Source organism: Pristiophorus japonicus, unplaced genomic scaffold, assembly GCF_044704955.1.
Source record: "Pristiophorus japonicus isolate sPriJap1 unplaced genomic scaffold, sPriJap1.hap1 HAP1_SCAFFOLD_138, whole genome shotgun sequence".
NCBI classification, from domain to species: domain Eukaryota; kingdom Metazoa; phylum Chordata; class Chondrichthyes; family Pristiophoridae; genus Pristiophorus; species Pristiophorus japonicus.
Window position 1 is genome coordinate 396,544 of NW_027251050.1, and position 22,192 is coordinate 418,735.

The window sequence follows — 22,192 nt, forward strand, 5'->3', positions numbered from 1 at the left end:
TGATCACCACCAGTAATGTTCGAGCAGTGTCACCACCAGTAATATTAGAGTGGGGTCACCACCAGTAATGTTAGAGTTGGGTCATCACCAGTAATGTTAGAGTTGGGTCATCACCAGTAATGTGAGAGTAGCGTCACCACCGGTAATGTTAGAGTAGGGTCACCACCGGTAATGTTAGAGTAGTGTCACCAGCGGTAATGTTGGAATAGGGTCACTACCGGTAATGTTAGAGTCGTGTCACCATCGGTAATGTGAGAGTAGTGCCACCACCAGTAATGTTAGAGTAGGATCACCACCGGTAATGTTCAAGTCGTGTCACCACCGGTAATGTTAGAGTAAGGTCACCATCGGTAATGTTCGAGTAGGGTCACCACCGGTAATGTTACAGTCAGGTCACCACCAGTAATGTTAGAATAGGGTCACCACCGGTAATGTTCGAGTAGGGTCACCACAGGTAATGTTCGTGTCGGGTCACCACCGGTAATGTTACAGTCAGGTCACCACCAGTAATGTTAGAGTAGGGTCACCACCAGTAATGTTAGAGTAGTGTCACCACCAGTAATGTTAGAGTAGGGTCACCACCGGTAATGTTCGAGTAGGGTCACCACAGGTAATGTTCGAGTCGGGTCACCACCAGTAATGTTAGAGTAGGGTCACCACCGGTAATGTTAGAGTAGGGTCACCACAGGTAATGTTCGAGTCGGGTCACCACCAGTAATGTTAGAGTAGTGTCACCACCAGTAATGTTAGAGTAGGGTCACCACCACTAATGTTCAAGTAGGGTCACCACAGGTAATGTTCGAGTCGGGTCACCACCAGTAATGTTAGAGTAGAGTCACCACCAGTAATGTTTGAGTAGTGTCACCACAGGTAATGTTAGAGTCGGGTCAACACCAGTCATGTTAGAGTAGGGTCACCACCGGTAATGTGAGAGTAGGGTCACCACCGGTAATGTGAGAGTAGGGTCACCACTGGTAATGTTCGAGTAGGGTCACCACCGGTAAACTTAGATTAGGGTCACCACAATAATGTTAGGGTAGGGTCACCACTGGTAATGTTCGAGGAGGGTCACCACCGGTAAAGTTAGAGTAGGGTCAACACTGGTAATGTTCGAGTAGGGTCACCACCGGTCATGTTAGACTAGGGTCACCACCGGTAATGTTAGAGTAGAGTCACCACCGGTAAAGTTAGAGTAGGGTCATCACTGGTAATGTTAGAGTAGAGTCACCACCGGTAATGTTAGAGTAGAGTCACCACCGGTAATGTTCGTGTCGGGTCATGACCGGTAATGTTAGAGTGGGGTCACCACCAGTAATGTTAGAGTAGGGTCACAACCAGTATTGTTAGAGTAGTGTCACCACCAGTAATGTTAGAGTAGTGTCACCACAGTTAATGTTAGAGTAGTGTCACCACAGGTAATGTTAGAGTTGGGTCATCACCAGTCGTGTTAGAGTAGGGTCACCGCCGGTAATGTTAGAGTAGGGTCACCACCACTGATGTTCAAGTCGGGTCACCACCAGTAATGTTAGAGTAGGGTCACCACCAGTAATGTTAGAATAGGTTCACCACCGGTAATATTAGAATAGGTTCACCACCGGTAATGTTAGAATAGGGTCACCACCGTTAATGTTCGTGTCGGGTCACCACCAGTAATGTTAGAATAGGTTCACCACCGGTAATGTTATACTAGTGTCACCACCAGTAATGTTAGAGTAGTGTCACCACCGGTAATGTTCGAGTAGGTTCACCACCGGTAATGTTATACTAGTGTCACCACCAGTAATGTTAGAGTAGGGTCACCACCAGTAATGTTCGAGTAGGGTCATCACCAGTAATGTTAGAGTAGTGTCACCACCAGTAATGTTAGAGTAGGATCACCACCAGTAATGTGAGAGTCGGGTCACCACCGGTAATGTTAGAGTAGGGTCCCCACCAGTAATGTTAGAGTAGTGTCACCACCAGTAATGTTAGAGTAGGATCACCACCAGTAATGTTAGAGTAGGGTCACCACCAGTAATGTTCGTATTGGGTCTTTTGACCGAAATACATTATTTCCCCATTGGCTTTCCAGGAACACTGGAGATTGAAAATCTTTCCTTGTTTGTTAAGTGACTGTAACTAATGCCAATTGTTATGCAAGCGCATTTTCTCACCGAGGTACCGATTGTTCTATAAAGCGAGGTCATGTACGGATCTCAGATGTGCTTGCGAGGGGACCTTAAAGCCGGATCCAATTTACACCTTCTTCTAAAAAATGGAACTGGAGCTGTGTACAACATCTGTATAAATTACACAATTGGTTCATGCTAAATTCGTCATGTGATGCGTTCTGTTTGTTCAAATTTAAAGCTTGACACAAGCCATTGTGTAAATATGAATCGTTTGGAATAACTCGCAGCAGAGACTCCATTTGCGTGAGCCCCGGCACGGTGGCCCATAAGGAAGCTTCTCACACTGAAATACAATGGCTGATTACCGGGAAATTTGCGACCCACTTATTGTAATCATCGGTGTCCCGGGTAAGTTTTTGCAAACCCTTTGCATGGAGCGATGTTCGATAGTATTATTGCTTTTGGGGGCTGCTGGCTGATGAGGCAGTTTATTGTAAAGTTTATTATAAAGTTGCCTCTTCAATTTCCGTGTGGTGTTCACTGTGCCCACCAGCTGCAGACTTCTCGGTACCTGGGACGTACATTTAAGCAGCGGCCTAATCGCGAATCCGATCGCTCCATGACCAACCATTACATTTGTTGCTTGTCAAGCACCAGACAGACAGGATGGCGGCTCCCTGGTGATCTAATTTATCATCACCACTGAACCCCCAGCAGTCTGCAAATTCGATCCGGGACTGGTGTTATATCACCAATGTATGCCTTTGCACTCCTCATATCCATCTCCAAAATGCACTGCGCTTATCTGAGTCAGTTCCAACAATCTGTGTCCAATAAATGCGCCACAATCAGACTTGCATTCTTCCAAATGCTGCTGGTGGTGAACAGGTGCAGTCGGAATAGAAATTTTAAACGAATGGTTTCCTTCATAATCATGTTACATTTTAACACATAACAATAGTCTATTTTGGCTTCAATGTGAAATCGCTTTGCCCCTATCCTGCATCCATTGTCGACAATTCAGACTGACACGGGCGGGCGGGTGAAGGGGCTTATGATGGTGTGCGGATCATTTCTGCCGTAATGTTGCGTCTCTGTTCATTATTATTTCCTCATGTTTTAAGTTTCTGATCTAATTCGAACCGATTTCTCCGACTTTATTCAGATCTGCCTCTGTTATGCTCTGCACGGTCGTAGTTCCCATTGTGGACAGATCCCCACGCCATTTTCGGTCATCTGCAACCTTTTCACTATCAAACAGTTTTCTATATTTTCCAAAGTATCTGTCGTCACTTAGTTGGTAGCACTCGCGCCTCTGACCGAGAAGGTTTAATCCAGGCCGGCACTCCAGTGCAGTACTGAGGGACTGCTGCACTGGCAGAGGGGCAGTTCTGACGGAGCATTGCACTGTCGGAGGGACTGTACTAAGGGACTGTACTGAGGAAGCGCCGCACTGTCGGAGGGGCAATATTGAGGGAATGCTGCACTGTCGGAGGGCAATACTGAGAGAATCGCACTGTCGGACGGGCAATACTGAGGGAATGCCACACTGTCGGAGGGGCAGTACTGAGGGAATGCTGCACTGTTGGAGAGACAGTACTGAGGTAGCTTTGCAATGTCGGAGGGGAAATTCTGAGGGAATGCCACACTGTTGGAGGAGCAGTACTGAGGGAGTGCTGCACTGTCGGAGGGGCAGTACTGAGAGAGTGCCGCACTGTCGGAGGGGCAGTACTAAGGGAGCGCTGCACTGTCAGAGGGGTAGCATTGAGGGAGCGCTGCACTGTTGGAGGGGCCATCATTCGGATACAAACAGTAAAGTGCGGCTCCGTGTCCTATCTCAGGTGGATGGAAAAGTTCCCTTGGCAAGGTTTCGCAAAAGAACAGGGGTGTCCTGGCCAATATTTGTCTCTCAACCAAGATCACTCAAACAAATTATCTGGTCATTATCCCACTGCTGTTTGAAAGATCTTGGCTGTTCTGTTTCCTACATTACAACTGTCAAGTTGTAAAATGTGGCCATTAAGCGCTTTGGGGTACCGTGAGGTCCGTCGAAGGCGCTTTTTAAAAGCAGTTATTTTTGTATTTTCTAACTTGTTTGTTATTTAAAAATCGCTCAGGTATTAAAGTGTAATTTTCTCCATGAGATGCAATAAACAAACCTGTTAGTTCCTCGCAAATTGCGGTTTGATTGTTATTTTGTGGTTTAACATAATGCTCCCGTTTCTGCCGCTCTTTATTGCAGTGAACCTGTTGGCGATCCCCATCCTGTGCAGAGGAAAGTGCGGCCTCTCCAAATGTGTCACTCGCTACCTGGTGGCCATGGCAGCAGCGGATCTAATGGTACTGTTTATTGAGGTCCTGTTGTACCAGATGAATGAGACCTATGGAATATTGCCGTTCCTGGAGTACGCTCCCCTGTGCCTTGTCCATTACGCGCTGTGTCATGTTGTGCTGGACTGCTCGGTGTGGCTCACGGTCGCGTTCACTTTCGATCGCTTTGTGGCCATTTGCTGCCCGAAGCTGAAGTTGAAATTTTGCACCCCGAAAATTTCAGCTGCAGTTATTGTCACAATATGTCTGCTTTTCTGTTTAAAGAACATCCATTTTTATTTCCTGTATATGGATTCATCAACTTCTTACGTGCGCGGGGATCTGATGTGTTGGGGGAAACTGGCCCTCCCCATGACGGGGGCCTTTGAGGAGTTTTACTGGTTGGACCGTGTGTTGAACCCTCTGCTGCCTTTCTGTCTCATTCTGCTCCTGAATGCTCTGACTGTCAGGCAGATTATAGCGGCCAGTCGAGTCCGCAGGGGGCTCAGGGGCCGGAGTAATGGTGAGAATCAAAGAGACCCCGAGATGGAGAGCCGGAGACAATCTATCATTCTACTCTTCACCCTGTCGGGCAGTTTTATTCTGTGTTGGATGACAACGACTGTGGTCTTCATCCTCAGCCGATATCTTTACACAGACCTGGAAACAGCTATCCGGCTTTTTCAGGCACAAGATGTTGGGACTGTGGTTCAGCTTTTCAGCTGCTGCACGAACACCTTCATTTATGGGGTGACCCAGACGAAATTCAGAGAGCAGTTGAAGCTTACGGTGGCGTACCCTGTTATTCTGCTTGCTCAATTAGTTAGGTAATCTGTACCGCACAGATCAATGTATAAGTTCATGTTCTAGTTTTACAACAGAGCAGAGATGTTCGCTGAACTAGACTGCACCTACTGGCGAGCATCACCCGCTGGATGTGAGAGCACTCCTCCTCTCCAATGCTCCAAATGTTTCCCTTCACTGCTTCAGGGTACTTGCCTGTATTATAATCTATTTATAGTTAGACATGAGTTCCAAATTACCCGAGTTTGGTTCATGCAGCAAAGAGTAATATCAACCTACTGCCCTTACATGCACGTATGATATGGTCATAAATCTTTCACTTGTAATACATGTTCGAGGACAAGGAAACACGGAAAAGTCATTAGTGCATTTCATTAAATCTTCTCAATTATATAAATAAACACATACCCTTAAATGCAGCGAATAAGAGATTTAGATGCCGTTAATAACATAGCCTTAGCAAGAATAGGCTCAACTTCCCAAGCACCTCTAGTGTTGTATACTTTATATGATTCTTCCGAAACCGCAAAATACACCAATTCAAATCTTCGCCTCTTCACCAAGTTATATCTCCATCTGATTTCCAGATCCTCAGTTGTTTGTCTAATATGAGATTTTGGATCTTAATGTTTCTCTATCAGTTAACCCTTTCTGAACCGGATTTTTACACACCCTTCCGATACATTGCAAGTGATTGCCTTTGAGATCAATGGTTCCTCATAGTCTTCGTTGTTCTCAATGATTACCGTAATTACTTCATCCCCACCCTTTCTGACAGTTCTTTATTGAAACCAGTGACTCTCTTTGTTGTGATGTAACATCCCCTATTTGTCTATTTATTCCTCAAACCACCCCTTTAATTGCTTGGGCACAGTTTCATCGTGTTCCCACAATGTCTCAGTATCATTCCACCGACATCTCTTTCGATAATCGTCTACAATTTCTCTCAGCATTACATTATACAAATCTACATCACTTTATTGCATATATCAGAGGCAACGATACAGACGAAACATTTAACAGTGTACGAATAGTTTGGAATCGGAATTCACGATACAAAGCATTTCATGTATATGGGTCACGAGAAGTCCAGAGATCGGGACACTGAGGCCGCCTTTCTCGCCAATCTCCCAGTTCATAGTTATCTCTGAATCTACCTCAGCTTCGGTCCCCAGTCTGCACAATTACTCAGCAGCACAGCGACGAGCAGGGGCTGTTTGGCCCACTTGAGTTACGTATTTGCGTTCTGAGGCAGCTCACCTGTGCAATTGTTTCCAAGGTCACTTGGAGCAAGGCTAGCTTTTTCAGGGAGGAAGGATTGTAATGTGCACAGGGAGACAATTCCCAATGTGGTTCTTTCCGCTGCAGCAACCACCATTGAAACTTTCTGGAAAACCATGGTCACCTGTAATAAAAGGCAGAGAATACCCAGTGGCTCTTCTGGTGAGACAGGAATGTCACCATGGGAATGTCCAAAATAAATCTTGACGCTCAAAGAAATATATATTTTCAAGTGTTCTTCTTCTGTAATCTTGATGTGAATGTTGCAGGCGCTGGTCTCCCCGTCAGACTATGCACCCATTGGCTCCTGAGCCAACAGAACGGGGCCTTCTCTCCTGAATAGTGTCTAATGATGGAGACAGTAGGAACTTGACTCTTCAATGTGACATTAGATATCTTTGTTCAAAGATGTTTAATTAAAATCTCAACTAGTCATTACAAAGTTGATGATGTTTTAAGAGGGGAATAGATCCTTCGAAGCAACAATTCCTTCCTGGTGTTTACCTCCCGCAAATACTTCCATTCCCCTTACCCGCCCTGTCTGAACATCCCATCAGCCTATTATTATGCATCACTCTATCCATTTTAAGATTGAATATTGAACAAATTTCTGCCTCTGTTAAAATTCTACAGCCTCACAACTCTCCATGTAACGACATGTCTCACACACTCAGTTCTATTTAATCTGTTTTTCTATTGTAAGAAATCTTAAACCCCAAAGAAATTACGTTATAAAAGAAATAATTATTTTATAAAAGAAATACTTGTGCCAGCTCAGCAGACACGGAGAGCTAAGGTCACAGCAAAACAAGACAGAAAAACAGATCTTCGAGGCTTGGCTATGGCGATAAAGGATTTAGCACGGAGCCTTAAAGATAAACAAGCTGTCTCTTGAAAGGGCAACAAGACATTAAGACAGAGATAAGGAAGAAAATGACGCCGTAAGTACACTTTCCCCCAGAACTGGACTATAGGATGGGTAAAAGGTGATTGACCCAGGTATCCACAAGTCCATCGAAACAAAGTATAACAATGGGTGACCGAGAGGCAGAAACAGGCAGTCAGGGGCGGAGGCTTGCTCAGGGTGGATAAATACTGGCTGAATAGCCTAACACCTCCTACAGCTCGAGAAACAACCCAACAGGGGTGACCGACACTGCAGGCGGCAGGGATCCACCAATCCGAGATCCCCGCTCTGCCTCACCATGCGTCTGTCTGTCCATCCGTCCATCTGGTCGCTTCGCTCCGTGTGGTCCGCTCTCACTGTCACGGGTCGTATATCTACACCAATCTTAACCGTATGTAGTATCTGATTATGCTTTAAAACGTTAGTTCTTTAATAAAATACCTTACAAATCCCAAGATCCTTTTGGCATATGTGTGTGACCTGGGATCCCAAACATACACTATGTCGATAGTTCTTGATCCCTGGGCTAATGGAAGCAGTCTGCTTATATCGATCCTGGTCCGCACCCTCTGACCTTATCTCACCTGGGCATGACTCGCCGGAAGATAACCGTCTGGTATCAGTACACAATCTAGTGAAAATCAGGGACGTGTAGATAAGATAATCAGTTTATAGCTTTCTCTTGGATTTGGTGGTTTCCTTGCTGGTACTGACAATGCTTGAGAGCTTGGCGATAGCCCGCAACGTCAGGGCCCTGCAGGGATACGAGATTGTAATCAAATACTTCCACACTTTATAAGAAGGAAGTCCTGACATTTATAAGTTGTGGAAGACAAAGGAGGATTCCGGGAATTGTCGGATCCTAGGCAAATACGGGCTTGAGGCAGGGCTAGAGAGGTGCTGACAACTCTCACCGTGATTTTACCAAACGCATTAACGGGACAGTATAACTCTTTAATGATACCATATACAGAGCTGCAGAAGATACAGTCATTCTACTGATTCTTGCTTGGTGCTGGTTACCGTTTTAATCACTGCCACCAATCCGGGTCAATGTCATAGAATCAAAGAAAGTTACAGCACAGAAAGAGGCCATTTCAGCCCATCGTTTCCGTGCCGGCCGACCAAGAGACTACCCAGCCTAATCCCACTTTCCAGCTCTCGGTCTGTAACCCTGTAGGTTACGGCACTTTAAGTGCAAATCGAAGTATTTTTTAATGTGGTGAAGGTTTCTGCCTCTACCACCCTTTCAGGCAGTGAGTTCCAGACCCCCACCGCCCTCTGGGTGAAGACATTTCCCCTCATATCTCCTCTAAACCTCCCCCCCCCGCTCCCACAATTACTTTAAATCTATGCCCCCTGGTTGTTGACCCCGTGCTGACTGTCCCTGATTAATCCGTGTATTTACAGATGAATAGTTATCCTGTCCCTTAGGATTATTTCCAATAATTTTCCCACCACCGAGGTTAGGCTGTAATCACTCAGTCTATCTATTTCTCCCTTTTTAAACAAAAATATAACATTAGCAGTCCTCCAGTCCTCTGGCACCACACCTGTAGCCAGAGAGGATTAGACAATGATGGGCAGAGCCTCTGCTATTACCTCTGTTGCTTTTCCTAACAGCCTGGGATACATTACACCCGGGCCTGGGGATTTATCCACTTTCAAAGCTGCTAAGCCCCTTAATTCTTCCTCTCTCATAATTGTTTATCTCATCTAATATTTCACAGTCCTCCTCCCTCATTGCAAAGTCTGCATTGTCCCTCTCTTTTGTGAAAAAAGATGCTAAGTATTCATTAAGAATCATACCTGCATCTTCTGCCTCCACACATGGATTTCCGTTATGGTCTCTAATAGGACCCACTCTTTCTCTCGTTATCATCTTGCTCTGAACATATTTATAAAACATCTTTTGGTTTTCCCTGATTTTACTTGCCAACATTCTTTCATGCTCTCTCTTTGCTTCCTGATGTCTTTTTTTAATTGCACTTTATATACTCGTCTCGAGCTTCTGCAATATTAAGTTCTTGATATCTGTCACAAGCTTCCCTTTTTTGCTTTATCTTACATTATACATCCCTTGACATCCAGGGGGCTCTAGATTTGTTAGCACCACCCTTTTTTTAAGAGAACCTACTTGCTCTGTACCCTCAGCATCTCCTCCTAGAATGCCTCCCACTGCTCTGACACTGATTTACCATCAAGTAACCATTTCTAGTCCACTTTGGCCAAAACCTATCTCAGCTTAATAAAATTGGCTTTACCCCAATTGATAACTTTTATTCCTGGTCCACGTTTGTCCTTTTCCATAACTACCCTAAATCTTGCTGAACTATGGTCACCAGCACCAATATGCTCTCCCACTGATACCCCTTCCATCTGCCCCTCTTCATTCCCCCAAAACTAAGTCCAGAACAGCCCCCTCCCTTGTTGGGCTGGTTACATACTGGCTAAAGAAGTTCTCCTGAATGCATTTTAGGAATTCCGCACTCTCTGTACCATTCACACTACTTTTTTCCAGGTAATATTAGGGTAGTTGAAATCCCCTACTATTACAGCTCTATAGTTTTTGTACGCCGTAGCAATTTGCCCACATATGTCAAATCGTTTGGAATCAAGGATCTCATGAAGAAATTCTTACGCAATACAAGATCAGTAACAGTCAGCAAATTATAGTTAAAATATTTAATTTGTAGCTTTCTGTTGGTGATGGTTGTCTCCTTTTTATACTCAGCAATGAGAAGAATATTTGTGATAGCTTGGTCACTATACGAAACATCAGGACCATGCAGGATGAGAGTCAAATCAAACACCTCCACCCTCTTTTTTAGGTAGATAGCCCAAAATGACCAGAATGAGTGAATATTGGATACCTCGTGCTGTATGATCTTGTGATGTCACTGTGCCTACAGAAGTGGTGTGATGCACGAGGAGGCAGCAGCATATGATATACACGATGCAGGTGCACTGAACAACAGATGCATGTCATGGTCAGTAACGCCTACATCACCATTACATGAAATCGTTAATGTGGCTCGAGTGATTGAGAACATGTGTAAAACCAATGGGCAGAGCTCTGCGAAATAGAATAGGTTGAGTAGATATAAGATGAGACATTGTTAATGATGGCCTTAAATACTCTAACGTCAACAGAGTGGCATTGTAAGGAAAGAGCTAATCAGACTGTCCTGAGGCCTGTGAATGTTATATTGTATGGGTTTCTTTTTTATATTTTAATAATGTTAAGCAGGGAAGTACAAGTCAATGTAAAGTAGCAATGGGCTGATGGGCCAGGGTTGACACTGCAGCAATTGTCATTTCAGGATGACGTAATAAGACATTTAATTTAAGAGATGCCATCCCACAGTGATTCTTATATGACAGTGAACATTGATCGTTGATAATGTGTGGGTCTGTGTTAGATCTGAGAAACAAAACAGCTGGACGACATCTTCAGTTTTAATTGGCATTAATGATACAGAGACAAAGCATGGCATATAATTCAAGGTTTCATTTGGTGTAATTGCAATTATATGGATCAAGAGTGAAACTATCGACAAGTTCATGAACCAAGTTTATGAAGCTTGTTATCCCAATAGAGGATAAACAGCTCGATCAATAAGGAAAATTATCGTTATTGATATAGAATAAGTACATTAAATTCCCCTTATACAAAGTTGAATAATAACCTTTACATCAATATCTAATAAACTAATGGATTTACACATAGAGGGAGCGAGAAAAACATATAAAAACAAACTGTTTGTAAGGTGTATTTGAAATTTTAAAAAAAACCTATGACACTCATCTCAGAACTATTACACTTTTGAATTCCCAAGTCACATCCGGTATGGCTGTAATTTGAACATTTTAAGTGCATGTTTAAGTACTATTACATGTACTGCGTCTTCAGTGCACCTGTGACATCTCACTTCAATGGGCAAGAACCTTATTGAAAACCTTACGCTAAAGATAGCCTTATTATTTCAAATGTGAATTGTCTTCATTTATAATTGTGATTAAGTGCCCTTTTACCCTAATCACCCACATTTGAACATACCGGCTCATCTTGAGGTTCAAAATGCCAAGTCCCACTTGGTTTCCTTTCCCCGTGGGCCCCAGGCTCTACCAATCCGGCTGGCATCCAGCTTCTGTGGGAAATGGTGGGGATTTGCGGGGCTGCTCTGTGTAACAGACACATTCTGAGTCAATTGGATTCAGGCGCAACAGTATTTAAAGCACGAGTCAGGCAGCAGGGCTTGGGTTTTAATTCCATCAGTTAGTGATGTATCTGTACACAGCCCCAATTGTGAGAATGCGATGTGTAATTACCCAAATCATCTAATATTAAGGTGTAAAGTTGTCCATTACATCACCGTGTCAAATGCAGTCCCATATGGCTGTGATTCTCCTGTATCTAATTCAGTAACTGTTGTATTTCTTGTAAAGTCCTTACTCTACAGCATGAAACCACACGAGGCACATTCCAGGGACAAGGCCACTCCGCGTCCTTAACTCTCTTTATTACAGCATTCCAGAAGTGATGACCCTGTGTAAGACCTCCCTTTATATACCTGAGTGATCAGGTAAAGAGTGTCTCCCACAAGTTCACCCCCTGTGGTCAAGGTATGCATCTGTGTTGAGTGTATACAGTAATACAGTGGTGTTACATTGTAGTTACAAATATGACATCACCTTCCCCCCGCAAAGTCTTATTGGGATCATAGGTTTAGTCTTTCAGGTGGTCTGCGCTCCCTTGTGGAGCGCCGCAGTTGGGGCTTTGGTTGTTGGACGTTGATGTGAGTGTCTGTCACCTGTGGTGATTTCGGCCTGTCCGGGCTGACCGCAGGGACAGTGCATTCTTCTGATTGCTCTTGTTGCACGTTCACTGGTGGTATGGTGAGCTCCATCTCATGGTCTTTTTCAGGTTCCTCCGTGTCATTGCTGAACCTTCTTTTTACTTTGTCCAGATGCTTACGGCATATCTGGCCATTGTTGAGTTTTACCACAATGACCCTATTCCTTTCTTTGTCAATTACGGTACCCTCGAGCCATTTGGGCCCCATGGCATGACTGAGGACGAATACAGGATCATTTCTTTCTATACATCTCCCCTTCGAATTACGGTCATGGTACTCGTTCTATGCCTTATGTTTGCCCTCAACCATGTCAGTCAGGATTGGGTGGATGAGGGACAACCGAGTTTTGAGTGTCCGTTTCATGAGTAGCTCTGCGGGCGGGACCCCCGTGGGCGAGTGCGGGCAGGACCTATAAGCCAGCAGGAGATGCGATAGGTGGCATTGTAAGGAGGGTCCTTGAATCCTGAGCATCCCTTGCTTAACGATTTGGAGGCCGGCTTGAGCGGCGCAGTCCTGACGTGGTTGATGCTATTGCCTAACATAAACTCCTGGAATTCATAGCTCATGAAACACGGGCCATTATCACTAACCAAGATGTCCGGCAAGCCATGGGTTTCGAAGATCGCACGTAGGCTTTCCACGGTGGTGGATGACGTGCATGAATTCAGAATGATGCACTCGATCCATTTCGAGTACGCATCTACTACAATAAGGAACATCTTCCCCATGAACGGGCCCGCGTAGTCAACGTGAATGCGTGACCATGGCTTGGTGGGCCAGGGCCACGGGCTGAGCAGGGCCTCCCTGGGGGCATTGCCCAGCTGGGCACATGTCGTGCACCTGCGAACACAGTGTTCCAGGTCTGAGTCAATTCCGGGCCATCAAATGTGTGACCGGGCAATGGCCTTCATCATCACAATACCTGGGTGCTCTCTGGAGTTCCCTGATGAACGCCTCCCTGCCCTTCTGAGGCATGACTACCCAGCTGCCCCATAGTAGGCAGTCGGCTTGGATGGAAAGCTCATCCATCCACCTGTGGAACGGTCTGACCTCCTCAGGGCATACTCCGTGTGCGGGCGCCCAATCCCCAGTCAGGACACATTTCTTAATCAGGGTTAGGAGGGGATCCCTGTTTGTCCAGATTTTGATCTGGCGGGCTGTGATGGCGGAGCCTGCACTGTCGAAGGAATCGACAGCCATGACCATCTCAGTGCTTTGCTCAGCTGCCCCCTCAGTGGTGGCCAGGGGAGCCTGCTGAGCGCGTCAGCGCAATTTTCAGTGCCGGGCCGGTGCCGGATGGAGTAGTCATAGGCCGCTAGCGTGAGAGCCCATCGCTGTATGCGAGCTGATGCATTGGCATTGACAGCCTTGCTGTCTGACAACAGGGATGTGAGTGACTTATGGTTTGTCTCTAACTCAAACTTCCTACCAAAGAGGTACTGATGCATTTTCTTTACACCATAGACATATGCGAGCGCTTCCTACTCAACCATCCCATAGCCCGTTCTGCTTGAGAGAGTGGCCTGGAGGCATAAGCCACAGGTTGTAGCTGACCCTCAGCATTACCCTACTGCAACACGCACCCAACCCCATAGGACAAGCATCACATGTCAGAACTAAACTTTTGCAAGGGTCGTACAGAGTCAACAGCTTGTTTGAACACAGTAGGTTTCGCGCCCGATTAAAAGCCCGTTCCTGACAGTACCCCCAAAACCAATCGCAACCTTTATGCAGGAGCACGTGTATTGGCTCTAACAACATGCTCAAGTTCAGCAGAAAGTTCCCAAAATAGTTCAACAGTCCCAGGAATGAACGCAGCTCCGATGTGTTGCAGGGCCTGGGTGCTCGTCGAATTGCCTCTGTTTTGGATTCGGTGGGCCGAATCCCATCTGCAGCAACCCTCCTGCCCAGAAACTCAACCTTGGGAGCTAATAACATGCATTTAGACTTCTTCAGTCGCAGGCTTACCCGGTTCAGTCGGCGCAGCACCTCCTCCAGGTTGTGGAGATGTTCCTCGGTGTCTCGACCCGTGATGAGTATGTCCTCCTGGAATACGATTGTTCCAGGGATGGATTTAAGCAGGCTTTCCATGTCGCATTGAAAAATTGCGGCCGCTGATCGAATGCCAAATGGGCACCTGTTATACGCAAACAGTCCGTTGTGCGTGGTGATGGTGGTCAGTAGTTTAGATTCGTCGGCCAGTTCCTGGGTCATATAGGCTGAAGTGAGGCCCAACTTGGTGAACAGCTTGCTGCCTGCCAGTGTGGCGAAGAGGTCCTCCACTTTTGGGAGCGGGTATTAGTCTTGTAAGGACACCAAATTGATGGTGGCCTTGTTGTCGCCACGGATCCTGACAGAGCCATCCACTTTAAGAACGGGGACGATGGGGCTCGCCCAATCGCTGAAATCAACAGGCGAGATGATGCCCTCTTGCAATAGCCGGTCCAATTCGCTCTCGATTTTCTCCTGCATCACATACGGCACCTCTCTGGCTTTGTGGTGCACTGGCCTGGCGTCCAGGGTGATGAGTATCACTACTTTAATGCCTTTGAAAGTCCCGACGCCCGGTTGGAAAAGTGACTCAAATTGTTGTTGGACTTGTGAGCATGAACTTCGCTCCAATGAGGACATTGCGTGAACATCCCCGCATTTCCAGTTCATCTCGGCTAACCAGCTCCTCCCCAACAGTGCGGGACCATTGCCCGGGCCAATCCAGAGCGGCAGCCGGTTCACTAAGCCATCGTGCGTGACAGCCAACATTGCACTGCCTAGCACCGGAATGATTTCTTTGGTGTAAGTCCTTAATTGTGTCTCGATACGTTCTAATATGGGTCTACTGGCTTTGAGTGGCCATAGCTTCTCGAATTGTTGAACGCCCATGAGTGACTTTGAGTGGCCCCAGTGTCCAGCTCCATGCGTACTGGGATACTGTTTAATAAAAGCCTCATCATCATTGGTGGCGTTTTGGTGTATGAACTGTTCACTGCATGGACCCGCTGAACCTCGGCGTCCATCGATTTGCCCCAAAAGTCATCCTGCCTCACAGAACCCTCTTCTGGTCCATCTGCCTCATATATTAGTCTGGTTGCAGGCTTTCTGCACATACGAGCTAAATGGCCACTGAGGTTGCAGTTTCTGCAGACAAACTGTTGGCTGAGTGTTTCCCCCCACACCTCCAGCACGAGTTAAAGTTTCCATTGTTGGGGATAAAAGGGCTGTGGCCAGAAATTCCGCGCTGACTGTCCCTCTGACTGCTCTTAAGTACCCTATTAGTCGGTGTCAATGGCCCCATCCCGGGCCGCATTGTCTACTGTGATGGTGTGAACTTCTGTTCAGCCTGCCATTGTTTCTGTTGAGGTCCTACTCTGGGGTCTATTACTGCCTGATGAATGTCGGACTGTCTTTGCCTACCCGCAGGGCTCTGAGTAGCATTGAGGATGTTGACTCCTTGATCCATCGCTGCATTAGAGGCAGAATTGCGCGCGTAAATCATTTTCATCTCTTCCTCCCACGCCATGAAAGTCTGAGCCAACAACGCCGCCGCTTCCAAGATCAAGTCCTTGGTCTCAATTAACTTGTGAAAAATTCCCGCATGACCGATACCCTCGATAAAGAAGTCCCTTAGCATTTCCCCCCTGCAGGCGTCTGTGAACTTACAGAGGCTGGCCAAGCACCTGAGGTCCGCTACAAAGTCCGGTATGCTCTGTCCTTCACGACGTCGGTGGGTGTAGAATCTATGTCGAGCCATGTGTATGCTGCTCGCTGGCTTGAGGTGATCTCCAATCAACTTGCTAAGCTCTTCAAAGGTTTTGTCTGACAGCTTTTCGGGTGCCAGTAAGTCCTTCATGAGCGCGTAAGTTTTTGGCCCGCAGCTGGTCAAAAGATGAGCCCAACGCTTGTCGGCCGCTGCATCCCCAGCCAGTCTTTCATGATAAAGCTCTGCTGAAGCCTCTCAACAAAATCGTCCCAGTCTTCCCCAACACAGTACCGTTCATCTGTGCTACCGGTGGTCATTCTCGTGGGTCGTTGTTGTGGAAAAATATTTCCGAGACTGTATAATATATAAAGAGAGGTTTATTAAATCGGAGACAAAGCTTTGGGAGAAGTGTTAGAGACCCCTGTCTCTGAACCAACTTCTCAATTTGGTATCTCCAGTGAGGTTCTTTTATCTTACAAATTACGTCACTTTACATCACATGCTTTAGCACTAGTCCTTAAGTCTAATCATCGCATTCATACAATTACTATCCAAGGCTGAGCTCTGGATATAAACCAGCCTGCATTGTGACAGGGCATTATAAACAAGTGCAGGCCTTTTGGCACCGGTATAGACAAACATACCCGCACTTATCTCTCCAGTCGTTCATTATCTCACTTTCCTATCTCCATAACTCAAGGCCAGCATACCTTGAAGTCTAACTGTGTTTTTTATATAAAGCATAATGCATCAGTATTGTCCCTTACAAAATTCATTAAAGGGGAAAATAAAAACAAATGTTTGGTCCCATATACTAGTCAAGTATATGTCCAAAAATCCGCTCCAACAATATTCCCCCTTTTGGTCCTGGAGGATGTTCACGAAATCCAGATGACCACAATGATAGTAGCATGGTGTCATATATTCGTCCTTTGGGGTATGTTACTTCCCTGATGTTCTGTATGTCTACCTTGCCTGTAGCTCTAGGCTACCCTTCAAAGATAGTGGTCAGTGTCAACTTTATCTGTTTCTTTATCCTTGGTGTCTTCAGGTATTTCCATCAGGTGTGCTTCTTCTTCGGCGATTACACTGGCTACTGGCATCAGTCGAGCCATCATAACTTTACAGCAGATATTAAAACACCCGATAATCAGACAGCAAGTAATTATTATTACAACCATGCATAAGATAGGACCCCCAGGGTTCCCCTAACAGCCAATCAAACCAGCCAGATCCTCCTGCTGTCGTGGATAACTTCTTTACCTCCCTTCTTATGTGATCAGTGAGGTTGGTTATGTTTTCTGAATTATCGGGAATGTAAGTGCAACATTCAGCTCCAATTAAGGCACATGTGCCCCCACTTTGTGCTAGTATCTAGGGCCATTCGGTTCTGGAGTACCATTGTGCATATGGCTACCATTTCAGCCGTTATGCCCTCTATTGCTTCAGCAGTGTTGTTAACTATCTGTTCCAGTACCCTCTCTAGGTTACGTAATTCATCCATGGTGCGTCCTATCCCGAATGGGAGCATCATGACCCCAAATAGCCTCTCTACCGGGGTAAGATCTCGTCTTAGTCGACCTGGTATCTGTCCTTCTGCTAAAGTACGTACCCGTCTGACAAAAGGGGACCACATATCCCAAATAACAGGACCCACTCCAGTCCTGTAGCAACCAGGGGTAGGCCTTATGCCCGCACACAAAATAAGTGCCATTGTATGCTGTTCGATTCGATCCCAATCTCTCTCTCAGCCCCCCGTCGCCACCTAATCTTAGGGTCCCAGTCCTGACTACTTGTCTGATTCTTCAAACCCTCGATTTTAAAGAACCCCTGGTTTGTTGTTTCGCTACCTGTTATGTTCCACCTGGTGAGGTTAAAGCATTGCATACAATTGCTATATCCTGCTACAAAACCTGTTTCCTCATCAGTCAGGTTTCTAGTGAAACAAATGTCAGTGGTGGGCCTTCCAACTCCTGAGGTGTTGGTCAAAACCAGGAACGGGGGTCGTACCAACCTATTGTATTCCGGCTGGTACCATCCGTCAATGCATCCAAAAGGTAACCCCGATCTCCACGTTTCTTTATCCCCACTCTTGTTCCAAGTATCATTTACTTTCCCTGTACTGTTTTGTCGCATTACCCACTCTGCTACTTCCGAAATGTTAAGGGAGATTGGCCTCAAAGGGATGCCTCCTTTGCGATGTATGGGGATGTGCGAACATACCCAGCGACTAGAAAAGTTCTCATTTTGCGCATAAACATAAGACATGTACAAAAAGGTATTCACATGTAACTCTCATTTCGGTCTAGCTAGCAGGCCGGACCTAACACAAACTATGATAATCGCACCGATCGCAATATATAGTTTCATCTTATTACTCTATAATTAACAAATAGTCAAAGGCAAATTGGCCGTATGGCTTGCTTGAAGAATATCTCGCTGTCAATCTGTAAATAGACAAACAACAACAACTAATATGTGTGCTAAACGGCTGGTTCAAAAACCTTAAGCTGGGTCCGATGCTTCCATTGTCCGTCCCCTTTAACATCGATGCAGGCACAAGTGTCCCTGCTGATTATAACCTCATACGGTCCTATCCATTTTTGGGGCAAACCCCGGTTTTCCCGGGAGGACCCTTACCATAACGCGACTTCCCGCCAATGGGACTTCAGGGAGCTTTGTAAGCTCTGCTTCCGCGTCTCTTTTTTCCTGATTGTCCCTAACTAATTTACGCAACCCTTTTAATTGAGTACTTAGTTCCAAAACATACCGTTTTTTAATGGGCCTACATCAGCCCCCCCTGTTATGATGTTCTCTGGTAATTGCATCGCCCTTCCTGTCATTAGTTCATAAGGGGTTAATCCGGTTGTCCGGTTTGTCGTCGCTCTTAACTTCATCAATATAATGGGTAATACTTCTGTCCACGTTTTTCCTGACGTTTGCATGGCCTTTGCCAGGGCGTTCTTAAGGGTACGGTTCATGCGCTCTACCATTCCAGAACTCTGCGGGTGGTAGGGGATGTGGAATTTTTTGTTTTATGCCCATCAGCTGGCATATTGTTTTTACAATTTTTCCGGTGAAGTGGGTGCCTTGGTCGGAATATCCTTGCCACTGTTGAGGCAGTGCAATCACGTGTGGGGAAAGCTTCCACCCACCGGGTAAATTGATCTATAATCACTCGACAATATTTTTTTTTCATGGGATGGGGGCAAAGGACCTGTGAAATCAATTTGTATGTGTTCCCATGGCCCCTGTGGACGGGGCTGGTGTCCCATTTTAATTTTAATGGACCTGCCTGGATTATATTGTGCGCACGTAACGCATCGATGGCAATATTTGGCGATATCTCTCCCCATCCCTTTCCACCACCAACCTCTTCCAAGACTCCCGGTCATGGCCTTTCGTCCTGAATGAGACAGGCCATGATGCAACTCCAATAAGGTATTCTGTATGCATTCAGGCACCATTACCTTGTCGTTTCGTCTCCAAACGTTATCCTTCCCTTGCGTTGCGCCCTGCTTTGTCCACATACCTATTTCCTCCTCAGAAGTGTCCTGGTGTAGTTTCTCAATACTTATCTGTTGGTCTCGGGCCCCAGCGGCACTGACTGAGGCTTCCTCACACTCTTCCTGTTCTAATGCCTTCTGAGCAGCTACGTCTGCAGCTTGATTCCCTGGTGACTCAGCCAATCTGGACTGGTTCGGTCCGGCTCCCTCCTGTGGGCTTTAATTTTAATAACCGCTACCTGTTGTGGTTTATTACTGGCTGCTAAAAGAGCTTCTATTCTCAGCTGATGCTTTATGGGATGTCCGCTAGTTGTGATAAAACCCCTTCTCCCCCATGCTGTCATATAATCGTGTCCTACCCCGAATGCATATCTACTGTCCGTATAGATATTAACAATCTTATTTTCCGATAATTCCAGTGCCCGGGTGAGGGCTACCAGTTCTGCCACTTGAGCTGACGACCCCCCCATTAATTCGCCCTGATTCGACTGTCTCTAGATCCTGGTTAACTACGGCCCATCCGGTACGAGGTAGTCCCTCTACGTATTTTCGTGAGCCGTCCACAAACAAGGTTTGTTCTGCGGTATGTCCATATCCTCACATACCTCTTCGCAAAAGTGGGGTTCCCCCTCACCCATCATACCTTCTGCGGGGTTGTTTCCTACATCCCTAATTATGGTTACCGCTTTGTTGGGTGGTAACAGGACTGCTTCCCACTTTGCCCGTCTCATATTAGATACGGTTCTCAGTTTTCCTGTGTTTAACATTTCTACCAATGTGTGTTTAGTGTGGAGAATGATGTTTCCAGTCATCACCACAGGCTCGCTTATTTTTACCGCCCAAGCTGCGCAATCTAGCGCGGCTATACATCTGGATAACCCAGTCACCACCGAGCTTTCAGTGGTAGAGTAATAGGCTATAGGTCTCCTTTTATCCCCGTGATCTTGGGTGACCACGGCCATATAGAACCCACCTTCATTGTTACAGTGGATATGGAAATCCTTACCCATGTCAGGCAGTCCCAATCCAGGTGTGGAAACTAGTTCTGACTTGAGTTTACTATACGCCTGTTCTTGTTCAGGGCCCCACTCTATGAGGTCTAGGGCCGGTTTCCCCCCTTTCACTAATCTTTGTATTGGCTCAGCAATTTTTGCAAAATCAGGGATAAAGTTCCGGCTGTAATTAAAGAGGCCCAGTACCTTCCTCACCCCCCTTACCGTTACTGGTCTAGGCATGTCCTTGACAGCCTTTTTCCTATCCGAGGGCATTTCTTTCAGCCCCTTTGAGAGGCAGTACCCTAGGTACAGGACCTGGGATTTCCCTACCTAGGCCTTTTTGGGTTAACCTTAAGGCCCGCCATTTCCAGAGCCCTTAATACTAAGTATAGGGTTGCCTGATGTCCTTCCTTGGTTTCTGAGGCTATTAATATGTCGTCGACATATTGTAAAATACTATTTCTTGCCGGTACCTCTATTTGTTTTAGTATATCACTCATGACTCGATGGACTATGGCAGGACTATTATGGAATCCTTGTGGTAATCGGGTCCAAGTATATTGTTTATCCTCCACCGTGAAGGCAAATTTTTTTTGTGATTCTGGGTCGAGGGGAAGAGCCCAAAAACCATTGGCTATGTCTAGGACTGTAAAGATCTTATGTTCAGGGGATAATCCATTAAGGATTGTGGAGGGGCTGGCCAGTATCGGGTGTAATTTAGGCGTGACCTTGTTAAGGGCAGTGTGGTCGATAGTGAGTCTATAACTCCCATCTGGTTTCCCTACCGGCCATGTTGGGGAGTTAGTGGTGCTAACTGTTTCTTTTAAGATACCCTTTTCCACTATCCATTTTACTATTTCTACAACCGCTGTTCTAGCTTCAGGTCTTATAGGGTATTGTCGATGTGGTTTATGAGGTGGTCCAGGGACTTTAATAGGATCCAGCTTCGCCTTTCCAGTATCCAATTTTGTCTGTGCCCAGACCCCGGGCACAGAGGCACATATGCCTCCATACCCTCCAGTCCCGATAAGCCAGTCAGTTTTTGTGGCTGTAGCTACACCTATACTTTCCAAATGGTGGGCTATCTGTCCTAAATCTCCCTTACTGCCATCCGCCTTTGGCCATGTCAGTTTCCCCTTGCCGCAATCAATCAGGGCCTTAAATTCCCTCATTACATCATTCCCCAATATTGTTCCCTCACAATTCTTGCATACGTAAAATCTCATGGGTATATATAAGTTATCAATTTCCACCAATTGGGTGGTGCTCAGGTAGGCCAGTGTGGGCCGTCCATCTATTCCGTTTATCAGAGCCTTCTTGTCGGTGACAGGAAGGGGCATATTGGTAATGGATATTGAGGCTCCCGTATCCACTAGCATCTCACACTGTCGGCCCACTACTAGTGCAGACACATATATCCTTCCCTCCTTTTTACTTTGTACAGGGGCTGCCGGACATCACCGGGTGGCTTTGTACGCCTGCCACTGCTGGTATTCCTGTTCTGACAGGGTCCTTGCCTTATTAGGATAGCCATTTTTACCATAGCATGTCGCTTCCAGGTGCCCTTTCTTACCACAATACGTACATTGCTTTTCACTGCCTTTCCCTTTGCATTCCCTGGCAAAATGGCCCGGTTTTCCACAATTATGGCAAGTCCCCCTTTTCTGCCCTCCTCCTGTTCCTGTGGCAGAGACCTTTTCCTGCTTTATCTTTTTCTTTTCT

The 22,192-nt window shown here is 46.1% G+C and overlaps 1 protein-coding gene across 1 annotated transcript in view; it reads left to right on the plus strand.

Annotated features, from left to right (window-relative positions):
* The window catches only part of LOC139242580 (probable G-protein coupled receptor 139), a 31,409-nt gene extending 20,909 nt beyond the window's left edge, over positions 1-10,500 (plus strand). Inside the window, exons 2-3 of the mRNA XM_070870428.1 lie at positions 4,354-5,248; positions 10,326-10,500. Coding sequence (XP_070726529.1) covers positions 4,354-5,248; positions 10,326-10,500 — 1,070 coding nt within the window. The remainder of the gene's footprint in view (positions 1-4,353; positions 5,249-10,325) is intronic.
* The last annotated feature ends 11,692 nt before the right edge of the window (positions 10,501-22,192 follow it).